Source organism: Macaca fascicularis, chromosome 15 (assembly GCF_037993035.2).
Source record: "Macaca fascicularis isolate 582-1 chromosome 15, T2T-MFA8v1.1".
Lineage (NCBI taxonomy): Eukaryota > Metazoa > Chordata > Mammalia > Primates > Cercopithecidae > Macaca > Macaca fascicularis.
In genome coordinates this window covers 18,705,217-18,721,523 of record NC_088389.1, presented here as the reverse complement: position 1 = coordinate 18,721,523, position 16,307 = coordinate 18,705,217, and the positions used below count along the sequence as shown (strand labels likewise).

The following is a 16,307-nucleotide window of genomic DNA, read 5'->3' as shown; positions in this document are numbered from 1 at the left end:
TTGACTTCTTTAACACTTAATCTAACTAGCATTGTTAACTATCCCAGACTTAGACATATATTTGCACTGATTTCATTCATGCCCTGGTAGCTTTGTTTATCTGAGTCACAAAAGCTCAAATTGTGGTGTGCTAACAGAATCACAAATGTAACACACCTCTTATCTTCTATTTAGAGGCCCCAGACCTAAAGCAGGAGGAGCGTCTACAAGAACTGGAGAGCTGTTCTGGACTGGGTAGCACATCTGATGATACGGATGTCAGGGAGGTCAGTTCCCGCCCCAGCACACCAGGCCTCAGTGTTGTGTCCGGTATGTCTGTCTTGTTTTAAGGAGTAGGGATTTGAAGGTGTTCACCCCTATCCCCTCCCATTTATAAAGTTGATACAAAGAGATATGTTTTATTTAAGAGCTGAGTAATTTCCAGGAAACAAACTTATTTCCGTTGCACCTGAAATCTTTGAGAACTTAATGTGTGGCTTTATGGAGCCTGTTGAAGTAATTGGCAGACAGTCTCTCTACAACTGTTTCTGTTCTTAGTAGCCTGTCCTACTTTAGAATTGTATGATTCTGATTATGTTGTGTAAAGCAAGGTAAGTATATTTAAGCAGTAGTACCATAAAGGGTATAATACTAAACTCACATGTATAGAACTGTGACACAAAATTCGAGAATGTTTCAGTTTCTCCAAATTTCATATACTTTTTGTGTGGTTATTTTGTTCTTCTTCCTGTTTATTTTTTACTATTGTTTTTTAAAGGCATAAGTGCAACCTCTGAGGATATTCCCAATAAGATTGAAGACTTGAGATCTGAGTGCAGCTCTGATTTTGGGGGTAAAGATTCTGTCACTAGTCCAGACATGGATGAAATAACTCATGGTAAGAGGGGGAAATAAGAATGACTTAAAAAATGACCACATTCATGGTTGAAACTGGCATTGTGACAAATTGCTGGTGACTGCATCTATTGGTATAGCACTTTGGGACATACTTTGTCAATATCTATTTAAGGCCTTAAATGTTCACATTCTAAATTTAGTCAGGTTAGTTCCACTTCTAGGTATCAGTCATAATGAAAAAATTCCATATATAGAGAAAGTCCTTGGCACAAAGATGTTCTTTATAACGTTTTGTGTTGGCAGAAAATTAGAAATAACTTAAAAATTGAAGAAAATGGAATGGCTAAATAATTTTGATATAACCGCGTATTAGAATTTATGTAGCTATTTTAAAATGCATTAAGGAATATGAAATGACTTAGAGAAAAACCTAGAACATACTACATGGAATTTATTTTGTAGAATTTTACATACAAAATAATAAAACTTTTTTTTTTTTTTTGAGACAGAGTCTTTTGCTGTCACCCAGGCTGAAGTGCAGTGGCACGATCTCGGCTCACTGCACCTCTGCCTTCTGGGTCTCCTAGGTTCAAGCTATCCTCCTGCCTCAGCCTCCCCAGTAGCTTGGATCACAGGCACCCACCAGTACACCCAGCTAATTTTTGTATTTTTAGTAGAGACGGGTTTCACCACATTGGCCAGGTTGGTCTTGAACTCCTGACCTCATGATCCACTCGCCTGAGCCTCCCAAACTGCTGGGAGTACAGGCGTGAGCCACCACGCCTGGCCAGTAAAACATTTTTTAAAAACCTATGCATGAAGTAAGTACTGGAAATACCAAAATGCTAGCAGTGGTTTTATATATTGGATGGTAGGTTTTGAGGTACCTTTTCTTTTCTTTTTTTTTTTTGAAACAGAGTTTTGCTGTTGTTGCCCAGGCTGGAGTGCAATGGCGCAATCTCAGCTCACCGCAACCTCTGTCTCCCGAGTTCAAATGATTCTCCTGCATCAGTCTCCTGAGTTGTTGGGATTACAGGCATGCACCACCACGCCCGGCTAATTTTGTATTTTTAGTAGAGACGGGGTTTTGCCATGTTAGTCAGTCTGGTCTCGGACTCCCAACCTCAAGTGATCTGCCTGCCTTAGCCTCCCAAAGTGCTGGGATTACAGGCGTGAGCCACTAGGCCCAGCGAGGTACTTTTTCTATTTTTACAATTTTTTTTGTTCTAAACCAGGGTTTTTTAACCTTAACACTATTGACATTTTGGACTGGGAAATTCTTTGTTGTGGGGGCCTGTCCTGTGCATTTTAGGATGTTTAAGCATCTCTGGCCCCTACCCATAGCATATACCCTATACCCCCTGGGGTTGCAGCAACCAAAAATGTCTCCAGACTTTGCCAAATGATCTCTTGGGGGGTAAGATAGCCACAAATCAAGAACCACTGTTCTAAACCAGCAGTCTCAAAGTATGGTCTCCATGGACCACTGAGGTCCTAAAACCCTTTGAGGGAGGAGGGTAGATGAAGTCATAACTGTTTTCAGAAAAATCAAAGTTATTGTCCATTTTCATTGTGTCAACATTTGTACTTATGATGCATAGGCAAAGTGGATAAAATTTGCTGGGGCCCTAGCAGGATGCAAGGGCACCACATTGTATTCTTCACTCACAGTTAAAAAAAAAAAAAAAAAAAAAGTTTTACTTAGGAATGTCTTTGATGAAGGAATAAAAATTACTTAATCACATCTCAACCCTTGAGTATACACCTTTTTAATATTCTGTGTGAAGAAATGGGAAACACCCATATTGCATTTTTATCACATTCTGAGATATGATGAGATGTCTCAAGAAGCACTTATGTGATTATTTGAGTTGTTAGCTGAACTAGCCAATGTTTCCACTTATTTTTATTTGATTTTTCATGAAATACATTTTTACTTGAAAGAATGACAGAATAACTGGATTTCTTAGGAATACGTAGTTGGGTATTTGGCAGACATCTCAAAAATTAACAGAGTATGACCAGGCACGTTGGCTCACACCTGTAATCACAGCACTTTTGGAGGCTGAGGCTGGAGGATTCCTTGATCCCAGAAGTTCAATACCATCCTGGGCAACATAGTGAGACCCCGTCTGTACAAAAATAAAAAAATAAAAAATTAGCCAGATGTGGTGGCGCATGCCTGTGGTCCCATCTTTAAAGAAATAAAAAATTTTAAAAAATTAACAAAATGATCCTGTTACTTAAAGACAAGCAACTAATAGAGTTTGTTGCCAGTGATGAAATTCAAACTTTCAGACAAAAATTAGAATTTTGGAAACGTGTGTCTACCTGCATGAGTTTGACAACTTCCTGTTGTTTTTAAAGACTTTTCTGGTGAGATTTGTGGTGATATGAAAATATGTGAATTTAACAGAGGACAAAAACTTCATTGATTTGGTTTCAAATTCTACCTTGTAGCTATCCTTTAAAAAACTTTACTTCTCAAGATGTGGTAGAGTAGCAAAGAATAATATCCACAATTTTCTGAAAAGGCTACTAACATATTGTTCCTCTTCCAACTACATGTCCGTGTGAGGCCAGATTTTCTTTATATACTTCAGCCAAAACAACATTTTCAGCACATTGAAGCAGAAGCAGACATGAGAATCCAGCTGTGTTCTAAGCTGTACATTAAAGATACTTGCAAAAAATGTTGAAGTGTCATTCTTTTCATTTTTTATTTTGGAAAATAATAGTTATTTTTAATTTTTTTTAAAAAAGGCTTTTTTGTGTTACCATTAAATTTTTTTCTTTTTTTAAAAAAATGGGGCTGGGCACAGTGGCTCATGCCTGTAATCTCAGCACTTTGGGAGGCCGAGGCAGGCGGATCACGAGGTCAGGAGATCAAGACCATCCTGGCCAACATGGTGAAACCCCGTCTCTACTACAAATACAAAAAATTAGCCGGGTGTCGTGGCGTGTGCCTGTAATGCCATCTGCTCGGCAGGCTGAGGCAGGAGAATCGCTTGAACCCAAGAGGTGGAGGTTGCAGTGAACCGAGATCACACCACTGCACTCCAGCCTGGCGACAGAGCGAGACTTTGTCTCAAAAAAACAAAAAAAATGGACAGCCTCCCAAACCAGAGTCGGTTCAGAGAGACTCCCATGTATTACCATTTAATGGGTATGTTTAAATGAATTAATAAATATTAAAACCTCGGTTTTAATTTCTAATATAGAATTTCAATAGATATAACCACTATAAACAAAAGCTCTTAGGGTCAGTAATTTTTTAAGTTGTAAAGATGTCTTGGCCAGGCATGGTAGCTCGTGCCTGTAATCCCAGCACTTTGAGAGGCGGAGGCAGGAGGAGTGCTTGAGCCTACGAGTTCAAGACCAGCCTGGGCAACATGGTGAGACCCTGTCTCTACAAAAAATAACGTAAAAATTAGCTGGGTATGGTGCTGTAGGCCTGTGCTCACAGCTATTTGGGAGGCTAAGGCAAGAGGATCACTGAAACCCAAGAGGTTGAGGCTGCAGTGAGCTGTTTGCACTACTGCACTCCAACCAGGGTGACAGAGTGAGACCCTGTCTCTAAAAAAAAAAAAAAAAAAAAAAGTCCTGAGACCAAAATTTGAGAACTGCTGTTTTAGGCTATCTTTTATAATGATCTACCTATAGAACAAAAGTAAAAATCAAAAGGCATAATAGTACTCTCATTCATTATGGAAAGATAGCTTCAGACAAAAAAAAAAATAGCTTCAGACTAAAAACATTTAGATTAATAGTTTCTTTTTTATGTTTGAAATTTCCATCCTCCACATACTTCTCTGTTTTAAAGTTATTTGCTGAGAGCAGTGTTAGAACTTCAAGATTTACAACCTTTTATTTATACCCTGTCTGTACATAGTATTACCGCTATGTTTATATTTTATTTATTTTTTAATTTTTAGTTCTTGTAAATTTTTGTAGAGTCAAGGTCTCACCATCTTGCCCAGACTGGTCTTGAACTCCTGGGCTCAAGTGGTCCTCCCTCCTTGGCCTCCCAAAGCACTGGGATTATAGGCATGAGCCCCTACACCTGGCCTTCCCCCTGTGTTTTCAGGTGAGGGGAAGGCGAGGCTCGGGGAAGCTGTGACATTCAGGTCTTCTGGCTTTGTTCTCTTTGCATGAACCATACTAGCATTTGGCCATTAGAAGTAAAGATGCCAGACCAGTTAAATGTAAAGAAAATCTGTGTATGAAGATACTAATAAAAACAGAAAATAAATTGAAAGTAATCATTATTTGATTTTTTTTTTCCTCATATGCCTCTCAAGTTCTAATGGATCAAAAAAGGAACCATCAGAGAATACTTAGAACCCTTTAAACTGTGTTGAGACCATTTGTCCTAAGTTGTGGCTTGGTCTCACTGTTTCCTTCCTGTTTTAGGTGCCCACCAGCTGACCTCTCCTCCTTCTCAGTCAGAGTCTCTGCTGGCCATGTTTGATCCACTGTCTTCACATGAAGGTAAACCAGTGAAATGAACTTTTTCACTCATGTCATAGACAGGAGGAGGAAACCAAACCCCCTTGTTAATGCCTTTGTTAGAGAAGTTGTGTCTCAGTTACAAAACTTTTTTTTTTTCCCTGTGTTGCAGGGGCTTCTGCTGTGGTAAGGCCAAAGGTTCACTATGCTAGGCCATCGCATCCACCACCAGATCCCCCAATCCTGGAAGGAGCTGTGGGAGGAAATGAGGCCAGGTTGCCAAACTTTGGTTCCCATGTGTTAACTCCAGCTGAATTGGAGGCATTCAAGCAAAGGCATTCTTACCCTGAGAGACTAGTTCGAAGCAGGAGCTCTGATATAGTATCTTCTGTGCGGAGACCCATGAGTGACCCCAGCTGGAACCGGCGTCCAGGAAATGAAGAGCGAGAACTCCCTCCAGCTGCAGTCATTGGTGCTACTTCTTTGGTGGCTGCACCTCATTCATCATCTTCATCCCCGAGTAAGGACTCCTCAAGAGGAGAGGTATGGGACATAGGCCGTGAAGAATTGTGTTCTGCCTGCCTGGTTCTCTTGATGTCTGAAATTAACATGGAATATATAAATGTAGGATTACAGATAGAGAGTAGTGGCGATTAAAGATGATTTGTCAATCTAGTGTGCCCACAACCATAACCATTGGAAACCTATACAACTTTCGTTTTATAGTGATACTATCTTGCATTTTTGTGTCACTTTTAGCTTCTCTCCAAGCAATTTTGTATCTGATTTTATTTAAGCCTTACAATATTCCTCTGAGATGTAAGATGAGGTTTTTTTTTTTTTTTTGGTTTGTTTGTTTTTTTATTGTTGTTGTTGTTGGTTTGTTTGTTTGTTTTTTTTTTGGTGAGATGGAGTCACACTCTGTCACCTAGGCTGGAGTACAGTGGCGCAATCTTGGCTCACTGCCACCTCCATCTCCCAGGTTCAAACGATTCCTCTACCTCAGCCTCCTGAGTAGGTGGGACTACAGGCATGCGCCACCATGCCTGGCTAAATTTTTGTATTTTAGTAGAGACAGGGTTTTACCATGTTGGCCAGGATGGTCTCGATGTCCTGACCTCATGATCTGCCCACCTCGGCCTCCCAAAATGCTGGGATTACAGGCAAGAGCCACCATGCCCAGCCCCATGACTATTTTTTATTTTAAACAACTATAAAGTTACAAACAGGTTGGAAGTACAATAAAAGAACCCTTCCTTCCCATTTGAGAGCAAGTTGGCAGCATGATGCTCCAGTACCCCTAAACACTTCAGTGTAGGTTTCCTGCAAACAAGCAGATTCTCCTACACCTCATGGTACAACCATCAACTTCAGCAGATGAACATTGATACATTACTACCAGCTACTTATGACACCCCATTCATGTGTCCCCAGTTGTCCCAGTAAAAAATTTTTTTTTTTTTTTTTTTTTTTTGAGACGGGGTCTCGCTCTGTCACCCAGGCTGGAGTGCAGTGGCCGGATCTCAGCTCACTGCAAGCTCCGCCTCCCGGGTTCACACCATTCTCCTGCCTCAGCCTCCCGAGTAGCTGGGACTACAGGCGCCCGCCACCTCGCCCGGCTAGTTTTTTGTATTTTTTAGTAGAGACGGGGTTTCACCGTGTTAGCCAGGATGGTCTCGATCTCCAGACCTTGTGATCCACCCTTCTCGGCCTCCCAAAGTGCTGGGATTACAGGCTTGAGCCACCGCGCCCGGCCCCCAGTAACATTTTTTATAGTAAGAAGATTCTATTCAGAATCACAGACTGCTTTTAATTGTCATGCCTTTTTAGTCTCCTTCAGTCTAGAACAGTTCCTCATTTTTTTCCTGACTCATATGACCTGTACACTCTTGAAATTTACAGGCCATTTGTTTTCTAGAATGTTCGTCAGGTTAGGTTTGTTTGATGTTTTCTTGTGATTAGACTGAGGTTATTAATCTTTGGCAGGAATATCACTGAAATGACAGTTTTTTTCATTGCACCTTGTCAGGTAGCACAGTTTTAATTTGTCCCATTTCTACAGTGTTCATTTGGAGAATTTGAGGAAATGTTGTCTACCAGGCTTTGCCACTGTAAAGTTACTCTTTTCCCTTTATAATTAATAAGTGTTTTCGGGGAGAGGGTACATAAAAAACATGTAACTATCCTGTTCTCCATCAAATTTTTAACTTACCTACTTATTATATCTATGGTCTTATGGTTTTCTGTCTTTTAAAAAAATTTGTGTGTGTGCGTGTGTGTGTTTTGTTGTTTGTTTGTTTGTTTTAGATAGGGTCTTGTTCTATCACCCATGCTGGAGTGCAGTGGTGCCAACACTGCTCATTGCAGCCTTAACCTCCCAGGCTCAGGCAATCCTCCCACTTTGGCCTCCCAAGTAGCTGGGAGTATAGGCATGCACCACATGCCTGGCTAAATTTTTGTTTGTTTGTTTGTTTTTGTAGAGATGGGGACTGTGTTGCCCAGGTGCTTGTCTTGAACTCTTGGACTCAAGCAGTCCTCCCACCCCAGCCTCCCAAGTGTTGGGATTACAGGCATGAGCCACCCACAGTGCCTGGCCCAGTTTTCTGTCTTGGTTAGGGTTTGTCACTATTACTTATTTTGAAGCCCAGTTGTCCCTAATTAGGCCAGTGGGAGCCCCTTCAGGCTGGCTCCTGAGTTCTTTCAATGCACTGCTATTATTCTTTGAGCATATCTTTACTTTCTGGCAAAAGATGTTACAAGCGGATACTGTACTTTGTCCTAGTCAGCTCTTTCTTTAAGTACCCTTGTTTCTTTTAATGAAAAATGCAGGCTGGGCGTGGTGGCTCAAGCCTGTAATCCCAGCACTTTGGGAGGCCGAGACGGGTGGATCACGAGGTCAGGAGATCGAGACCATCCTGGCTAACACGGTGAAACCCCGTCTCTACTAAAAAATACAAAAAGCTAGCCAGGTGAGGTGGTGGGCGGGCGCCTGTAGTCCCAGCTGCTCAGGAGGCTGAGGCAGGAGAATGGCATGAACCCGGGAGGCAGAGCTTGCAGTGAGCTGAGATCCGGCCACTGCACTCCAGCCTGGGCAACAGAGCGAGACTCCGTCTCAAAAAAAAAAAAAAAAAAAAAAGGAAAAATGCTTTTTTGGAAATTGAGATCTGGATACAGTGTTCATTTGCTGTAGGGGTGTTGCTGCTCCCAGGACTACTCAGTGAATAGAGCTAGGAAGTGTGTGTTACACATGTTTACCTGTGTATTTTAATTATCTACCTTTCTCCATAAATAAGACCATGAACTTACACTGACACACTCAATTTTAGTCCAAACACAACAGAGTTTGTTTCATCTTTCTTCCTTTCCAAATTTGTAACTCCTTTCTCCAACAGTGAGATATCTGCTTTCACTATTCTTCATGTGCATATTTATTCCATCACCTCCCCTGTATGTATTCAATTTCTCATCCCCACTGTTAAATTAACTTTTCCCTGGCACAGATGCCCTCATCTCTCTGCTGGGGTTCTGATAATTCTTTATCCCAGGTATATAGATGAAAAATGGAAATTAAGTGATTTGTCCATGGTCACACGATAGGCTTTTAAAGGGATTACAGTCCCTGTCCTTTGGCATGTTTTTTTTTGTTTGTTTTTGTTTTGTTTTGTGAGATAGAATCTCACTCTGTCGCCCAGGCTGGAGTGCAGTGGTGCGATCTCGGCTCACCATGACCTCTGCCTCCTGGGTTCAAGCAATTCTCCTGCCTCAGCCTCCCAAGTAGCTGGGATTACAGGCGAGCACCACCACACCTGGCTAATTTTTGTATTTTTAGTAGAGATGAGGTTTCACCATGTTGGCCAGACTGGTCTTGAGCTCCTGACCTCAGGTGATCCACCCACCTCGGCCTTCCAAAGTGCTGGGATTACAGGTGTGAGCCACTGTGCTCAGCCCCTTTGGCATGTTTTAATGATAACTTAGTATAATTTTGATCAAAACGTGAACTTTGAAGTTGCTTAGGTCTAGGTTTGAGTCTCAGCTGTGCCACATATAGGCTGTGTAGCTTTAAGGAAGAGATTGTTTTAGTCTCATATTTTTTTATCGATATAAAGGGCCTAATACAGGACCTATCTCTGAGGTTACTGTGAAGATTAAATGAGATGATACATGTCCTTACTATGCTCAGTATTTGGCACGTAGTACACACTTGGTTTTATTATTATTAATACTACTGCTACCATCTCTACTGCCCTTCTGGAGTTTATTTATACTGCATTTACTTATTTCGTAAGTATTTATTGAGTGCCCAGTCTACACCGGGCTCTTATTAAGGCTTCAGTTTATTAACAGTAATGAGTAGTGCCTACCCTCAAGCGGATGACAGTGGTGCTTAAAAGGTAAACTACCTTGCTCCAGTAGTCAACCTACATGGCAATAGGAGTTGTGCCTTAAGGCAAACAAGACTGGCTTTCTTATTTCACAAACTTACTTAAATCCTTTTTAGCCTGAGCAACATAGTAAGACCCCGTATCTACAAAATAAAAACAAAACATTAGCTGGGCATGGTGGTGTGGACACCTGTGGTCCTCGCTACTTGGGAGTCTGATATGTGGAGGATTGCTTGAGCCAGGGAAGTCGAGGCTGCAGTGAGCTGTTATTGTGCTACTGCACTCCAGCCTGGGCAACAGAATGAGATCCTGTCTCAAAACAAAAACAAACAAAAAGAAATCCTTTTCTTAGTAATTTATCCTGCTATTCAACTCCAAATAAAGCCTCCAACTTTTTCTACAGACTGAAGAACGCAAAGATAGCGATGATGAGAAATCAGACAGAAACAGACCTTGGTGGAGAAAACGTTTTGTTTCAGCCATGCCTAAAGGTAATTTTATAAAATATTAGAACACTGTCTTAGCAATAAGAAGCAAAGCCCCAGAATCTCTTTCAGAGAGCCAATATCTCAATTCCTCTGTAAGACTTGCTGGGCCTAAGTTTCTAGCCACTTTGAGGGTATAGAAAATGGTTCCACTCAGATGAATGCTAAGGCAGAGCTTTAGAAACGTTCTTGTTCTTTGCAGGAAGTGGTAGTGGGCGTAAATGGAAGTCATGCCTGTCAGTATTATTTAAATATCATATACCGTTGAAGTTAAACATATAGAGGACTTTTAACATATATATTGCTATTAATTATTGCAGGAAAATGGGACACTATTGATAATTAAACATTGAAAATTCATCCTTTACATTCCTGGAATAAGTTGAAGCTTTTTATGTCTATGTTCATTGAGAATGTTTATACTGTAAATATCAGTGAGTGTTTGTTTTGGAAGGTAGCTGTATAAAATTGTTTACTTTTTTGGTGAACAGCCCGGCATCATTTGAGTTGGCAAAAGCATCTCTTCCTGAAAGAAGAGATCATCCAGGAGTAAAGCTAGAAACTTCTTCCAAAGGCCTCTTCTCAGCACGGTGGCACTCAGGAACTCTGGGGAGAGCTGCTTTCACGCCATACTCAAGCGCTTGATGAGGAGGAGAGAATGAAGCTAGGAGTTTTGAATGTGTTGTTTTTGAGCAGAGGTTAAGAGTCAGTGGTTTTGATTTTAGTCCCAATGGATTCCTGTTAAATTATTCTTCCTATGACAGATGACTCCAAAGCAGATTCTGAAAGCTCCTTTAAAAACCTTCATTACTATTTTAAGGACAATTATCAGTCAACACTTGGAATTTCTTAGCTTTTAAACTTTTCAGCCTCCTTTCACTTAGAAATGTTGGCCCACCAGTTAACTTCCGAGTAGTGCAGTATGTTATATGTCACACTACTGACTTTATTTAATTTCCAGCTCCTATACCATTTAGAAAGAAAGAAAAACAAGAAAAAGACAAAGATGATCTGGGGCCTGACAGATTCTCAACACTCACAGGTTTGTAGACCCATGGACTTCCTGGCTCCTTCATTCCCAGAGCACATATTTCATAACACTTTTTCTTGGGTGCCATAAGCGTTGCCTTTTTAGAAGAGTGTGTCTGTGTGTACAGTGGGGAGTATGTTCTTCATAGCTCTGTGGTTTCCAGTTGGCAGCCACAGTAAACCTCAGTGTGCTCTTCCTGCAGACTGCCACCACCATCATCATCCTCATTATCATAACTCCGTTTATGATGAGGCCCCTGATCCTGAGCCTCTAGGCACACCCTACAACTCGACATCTAGTGGGATGATGACACACAGTGCCTTTTAGGAAAGTGTGGTGACAGTTTTAGTGCTGTGCATGCTGTATCTTTGGATCATTGATTGAATAGTTTTCTTTAACATTGATCGTAGAATTCTACATTTATTTTCATCTACAGTTTGTTCTTGATTATTCAGGATCACAGTGAAATTCTGTTTTACCTAATCATTTCCTTTTTTGTGATAAAGTGTTTGTTCAAACAATATCATAAATGCCAACCATTATAATGAAAGTTTTAAAAACTTTACTAATTTTTTACAGCTTGAACCATTTTAACATTGCCATCTGACCCAAGGAAAATACAGCTGGGGGTTGGGTTTTTACCTGATTAAGCGTTTGTATTTCTGCAGCTGCTTTTTGGCACATTATGAATGAGCACCTTAAAAGGAGAGTTTGAGAGTAGTGTTAATGACCAGCCTTGGGTTTGATAGCTGTGTATTGTTTCCAGTGGCTATAGAGCATCTTGAGCAAGTTTGTTCAACCCACGGACCGCAGACCACAGGCAGCCCAGGACAGCAGGACAGCTTTGATTGCGGCCCAACACAAATTCGTAAACTTTCTTAAAACAGTATGAGATTTGTGCAGGAACCCTTTTTTTGTTTGTTTGTTTTAGCTCATCAGCTATCATTAGTGTTAGTGTATTTTATGTGTGGCCCAAGACAATTCTCTTCTTCCAGTGTGGCCCAGGGAAGCCAAAAGATTGAACACCCCTGGTCTAGAGGGAAGTTCATTTCTCACCTCTTTTTTTTTTTCATTTTGAATTGTTTTTCTACTAAGTTAAAATGAAAAATTTTTTTCATTAAACAATTTTATTTAAAAATGAGATAGATAATAGGATAACATCCTCATCAAAGAGTTCAGCATTACAGGTAGAATCCCATTTTAATGCCTGTTACTCTAATGTTTAGTTCCATATATTTATATATATTTCCATATCCTAGCATGTAAGTCCTTGCTTTATTGGAAATGGTGATTTCCCCGGAAGAAAGGGTTTTGAACAGCAGGAGATGTGCTTACAGGCCACAGATCCCTGCTGAGAGCAGCCAAGCCTGTCCTGTTCAGTCAGGAAATACTTGTTGACCATGTGACTCATGCCAGGCACTGTGCTAAGTGTTGTGGGTATTAAGTCAAATCACACATGACTCTTCAGGACCTTCCAGTCTGATTGGGAAGAGTTGGAAAGACATTGTCCTTTTGGCAAAATATTTCTGTATCCTTACCACATGTTCCTAATATTAGAAGAACACCAGCATTTACAAAGTGAATTACTCTTAATGACATCTCATGTTTTTAAAATGTTGACTCAATAGTTTTGAAGAAGTTATGAATTATTGTTTGTTTGTTTGAAGGAGTTATATTTTATTTACCCTCTTTAGGCAATATATTTTTCTTGGTTCTTGATATTGGAAATAGATCAATAGATTGGATATAGAAGTCAAGTAGAGTAGAATAAGTCTTTTTCATAAAGTAATTCATTTTCTTTGGCTGTGATTCAAGCAGGTTAGTTTCCTTACTGGTCCAGAAATTTCTATCCAGTCCTTATTAATGACTCATTGAAAGTTATCATTAAACCAATATAAAGATGTTATAGGAGGAAATTTCCTAGTAGTCTGTTCATAATTCTGTGACCCTAACTACTATTCTTTTCCTGTTATCTCCTAATCTTTTCCCATATTTATACATGGCTTTTTCTTGACTGAATTAGATTATGCATGTGACTTTGTATTCTTTTTTTAACCAAGTTATTTCATAAAACCTCTCCCAATTTCTACTAGACATAGTTGGGTTTTAAATCATTTTTATTAGCTATAAAATAATCGCTCATGGTTTTACTGCAGTGTAAACGTTTTCTTACATTGGCTATTTAAATTGTTCCCAATTTTTTATTATGAAATTAGTACTCACAATGCATTTATATGTATTGCATTTTTTGTTTGTTTTAATTATTCTCTGGGGGTAAAATTTTTAAGAACAGTGTTAATAGATATAAAGATTATAAGCAACATTGTGGCTCTCACTGTGTTTAGCCATAGTGTAGTGTATTGTCCCTTTTTCAGACCTCTCAACAGCACTCAAAAGTAATAACCAACTGAGTAAGGTGGTGCATGCCTATTATCCCAGCTCTTTTTGGGAAGCCAAAGTGAGAGATTGCTGAAGGCCAGGAATTCGAGGTTACATTGAACTATGTGCCACTGCACTCCAGCCTGGGTGACAGAGCAAGACCTTGTTTCTATTTAAAAAAAAAAAAAAAAAAAAAGCAATAGCCAAAAAGGACTTCCCCTTCAAAACAAGATTCTGTAATGATAAATGCTTTATCAGTTTACATTTGGAGACAGATCAGATTTTATTAAGAATCTCTTATGAATTCAAATACTGTTATAGCAGAAATACTAAATTACTTTGGAAATCCTCTCTATATACAGTTGTCCTTCAGCATACTCAGGGAATTGGTTCCAGGACCCTTGCTCCCCACCTCATACCCTAATCTGTGCATACTTGAGTCCTGCAGCTGGCCCTGTGGAACCTGTGTATGTGAACAGTTGGCCTTCTCTGTATGCTTGTTTTGCAGCTCTCTGTGAAATGTAGTAGTTTCTTTTTCTTTTCTCTCTCTCTTTTTTTTTTTTTTTTGAGACAGTGTCTTGCCCTGTTGCCCAGGATGGAGTATAGTGGCATGGCGTGATCTCGGCTCACTGTAATCTCTGCCTCCTGGGTTCAAGCGATTCTCCTGCCTCAGCCTCCCAAGTAACTGGGATTATAGGCATGTGCCACCACGCCCAGCTAATTTTTGTATTTTTAGTAGAGTTGGGGTTTCACCAAGTTGGCCAGGCTGGTCTCGAACTCCTGACCTCAGGTGATCCGCCTGCATTGGCCTCCAAAGTGCTAGGATTACAGGCGTGAGCCACCGTGCCCAGCCTAATACAGTATCTTCAATCTGCATTTGACTGCAAAAAACTGTGTAAATGGACGTGTGCAGTTCAAACCCATGTTGTTCAAAGGTCAACTGCAGTTTACTACAATTTTACGGAGACATGAAAACCATGTATTTGTTTCATGAAAACAAAAGAAGAGCCTATGAGCATGATACTTAACTTGTCTATGTCTTGATTTCGTCTTCTGTAAAATGAGGATGTTAACAGTATTTCTCTGTAAGGTTGTTTGATCAGTAATTAAGATAATCTCTATAAGGTGCTTAGCACAATTCCTGGCATGGTAAGTGCTCAATAAATATTAGCTGCTGTTAGCTGCTGTGAACACAAACACGAACAGACACACACACAATACGTATATGTATATATACACGTATGTGTGTGTGTGTGTGTGTATATATATATATATAAAATCTAGTGATTTTGATGTGTTTTTGTAATTTTTAGAAAATGGGATTCTACCAGAATGTGAACATTTATGGTCACCTGCCTGGGCTAGGTCTATCCGGGAGTTTGTGTTTCACTGTGGAACTTTGTCCTGTAGATCTATAGCAATCCCTTGCTTTAACAACCCAGTTGACTACTATTTTAGATTCCAGGATAGTATTTTTGATGTGCTGATTTTGAAAGAGTAATGGTCCTGTCAGTAAATAGTGCTGCATTTGTGATTGTGATAAGCTTTTTCTCTGTGCATCCCAGGTACAATTCCAGCACTCCCCAAGAATGTCTAGATTCTGTAGGAGTGCCTCTGACATCAGTGCATGCACAAAAGTGCTCTGTTCCAGCAGCTGCACTGTCATGGTGAGATCTAGTGAGAATAGAATATGAATACTGTTAGTTTTCAAATGCGTGGAGAGAGATTCATAAAGGAAGAATGGAAAAAGACATTTGTTATTATTTAAAGGGGTTTAAGTCTAAGTTTGAATAGTTTTTTTTTCCTCCTTCAGCATAGAGATGTCCGAATAAATGAAGTCTGCATGTAAAAATGCACTGTTGGAAGTTCTGTTAGCATGAATTGCTGATAACAGTGATTTGAGTGCAAACACTTTAGAAATCTGTCATCCATTCAGTCTGCCCTGAACTTTGACACTGTCATTCTGGTGATGATGAGAAGGTGGAGCTACTCTTCCCAATTTCCTGCTTTGGCAAGGCTCTCAGACCTAGAAATGGGATGAGTAGGCAGCTGCATGGTGCCTCTTAACATTGAGATATGTGCTCTTTTAAAGTCTTACCTCCTAATCCGCCTTTGGGATTATGCTACTGGTGTCATACTAACATCAGAGTTGGTACAAACCGAAGGGGCTAATTCTCTCATTCTCCTTTCCCTTGCAGATGATCCCAGCCCTAGACTCAGTGCACAAGCTCAGGTCGCTGAGGATATTCTGGACAAATACAGGAATGCCATTAAACGGACCAGCCCCAGTGATGGAGCAATGGCAAACTATGAAAGTACAGGTGATAATCATGACAGAGATTTGAGTAATAAACTTTTATATCATAGTGACAAAGGTAATCTGAATTTAAGTGGCCTTTAAAAGAAAGAATAGCTAAGGGAATCAGTTTACTACCTCAAAATTACAGACTACCTCTAATTTTGTTTAAATTGTTTAAATGTTTAAATTGATGTCCTTCTCTGGATTCTCCCACTAGCCCTGGGTACCCCTGAATGTTCAGATGCCTTAGAGTTGTCCTCCTTTGCATCTGGGGTGACTGGCCCACAGGGAGTTGGGGCATATTTTAATGGGAGGAAGTTCTTTTTCAATGTCTACAGCTTTGTAATTTTATCCAGTTACACACTCTCAATATAGCTATGGGAGCAGACTATTGGGACAAGTTATCCATTGTCACCTGGTACTTATTTTAAAGGATTCTGTTTTCC

General features: G+C 40.1%; 1 protein-coding gene across 35 annotated transcripts in view; it reads left to right on the top strand.

Annotated features, from left to right (window-relative positions):
* The window catches only part of GAPVD1 (GTPase activating protein and VPS9 domains 1), a 111,021-nt gene that overhangs the window by 76,397 nt on the left and 18,317 nt on the right, over positions 1 to 16,307 (top strand). For 18 of the 35 annotated variants that reach the window (XM_074016569.1, XM_015436565.3, XM_074016555.1 and 15 more), the window contains 7 exons: positions 175 to 309; positions 758 to 877; positions 5,251 to 5,328; positions 5,459 to 5,829; positions 10,072 to 10,159; positions 11,115 to 11,195; positions 15,761 to 15,883. In XM_074016569.1, the coding sequence (XP_073872670.1) occupies positions 175 to 309; positions 758 to 877; positions 5,251 to 5,328; positions 5,459 to 5,829; positions 10,072 to 10,159; positions 11,115 to 11,195; positions 15,761 to 15,883 (996 nt within the window). Of the gene's footprint in view, positions 1 to 174; positions 310 to 757; positions 878 to 5,250; positions 5,329 to 5,458; positions 5,830 to 10,071; positions 10,160 to 10,644; positions 11,196 to 15,760; positions 15,884 to 16,307 lie in introns of those variants that run through there. The other 17 variants (XM_074016570.1, XM_074016565.1, XM_074016561.1 and 14 more) reach the window with 3 other exon arrangements.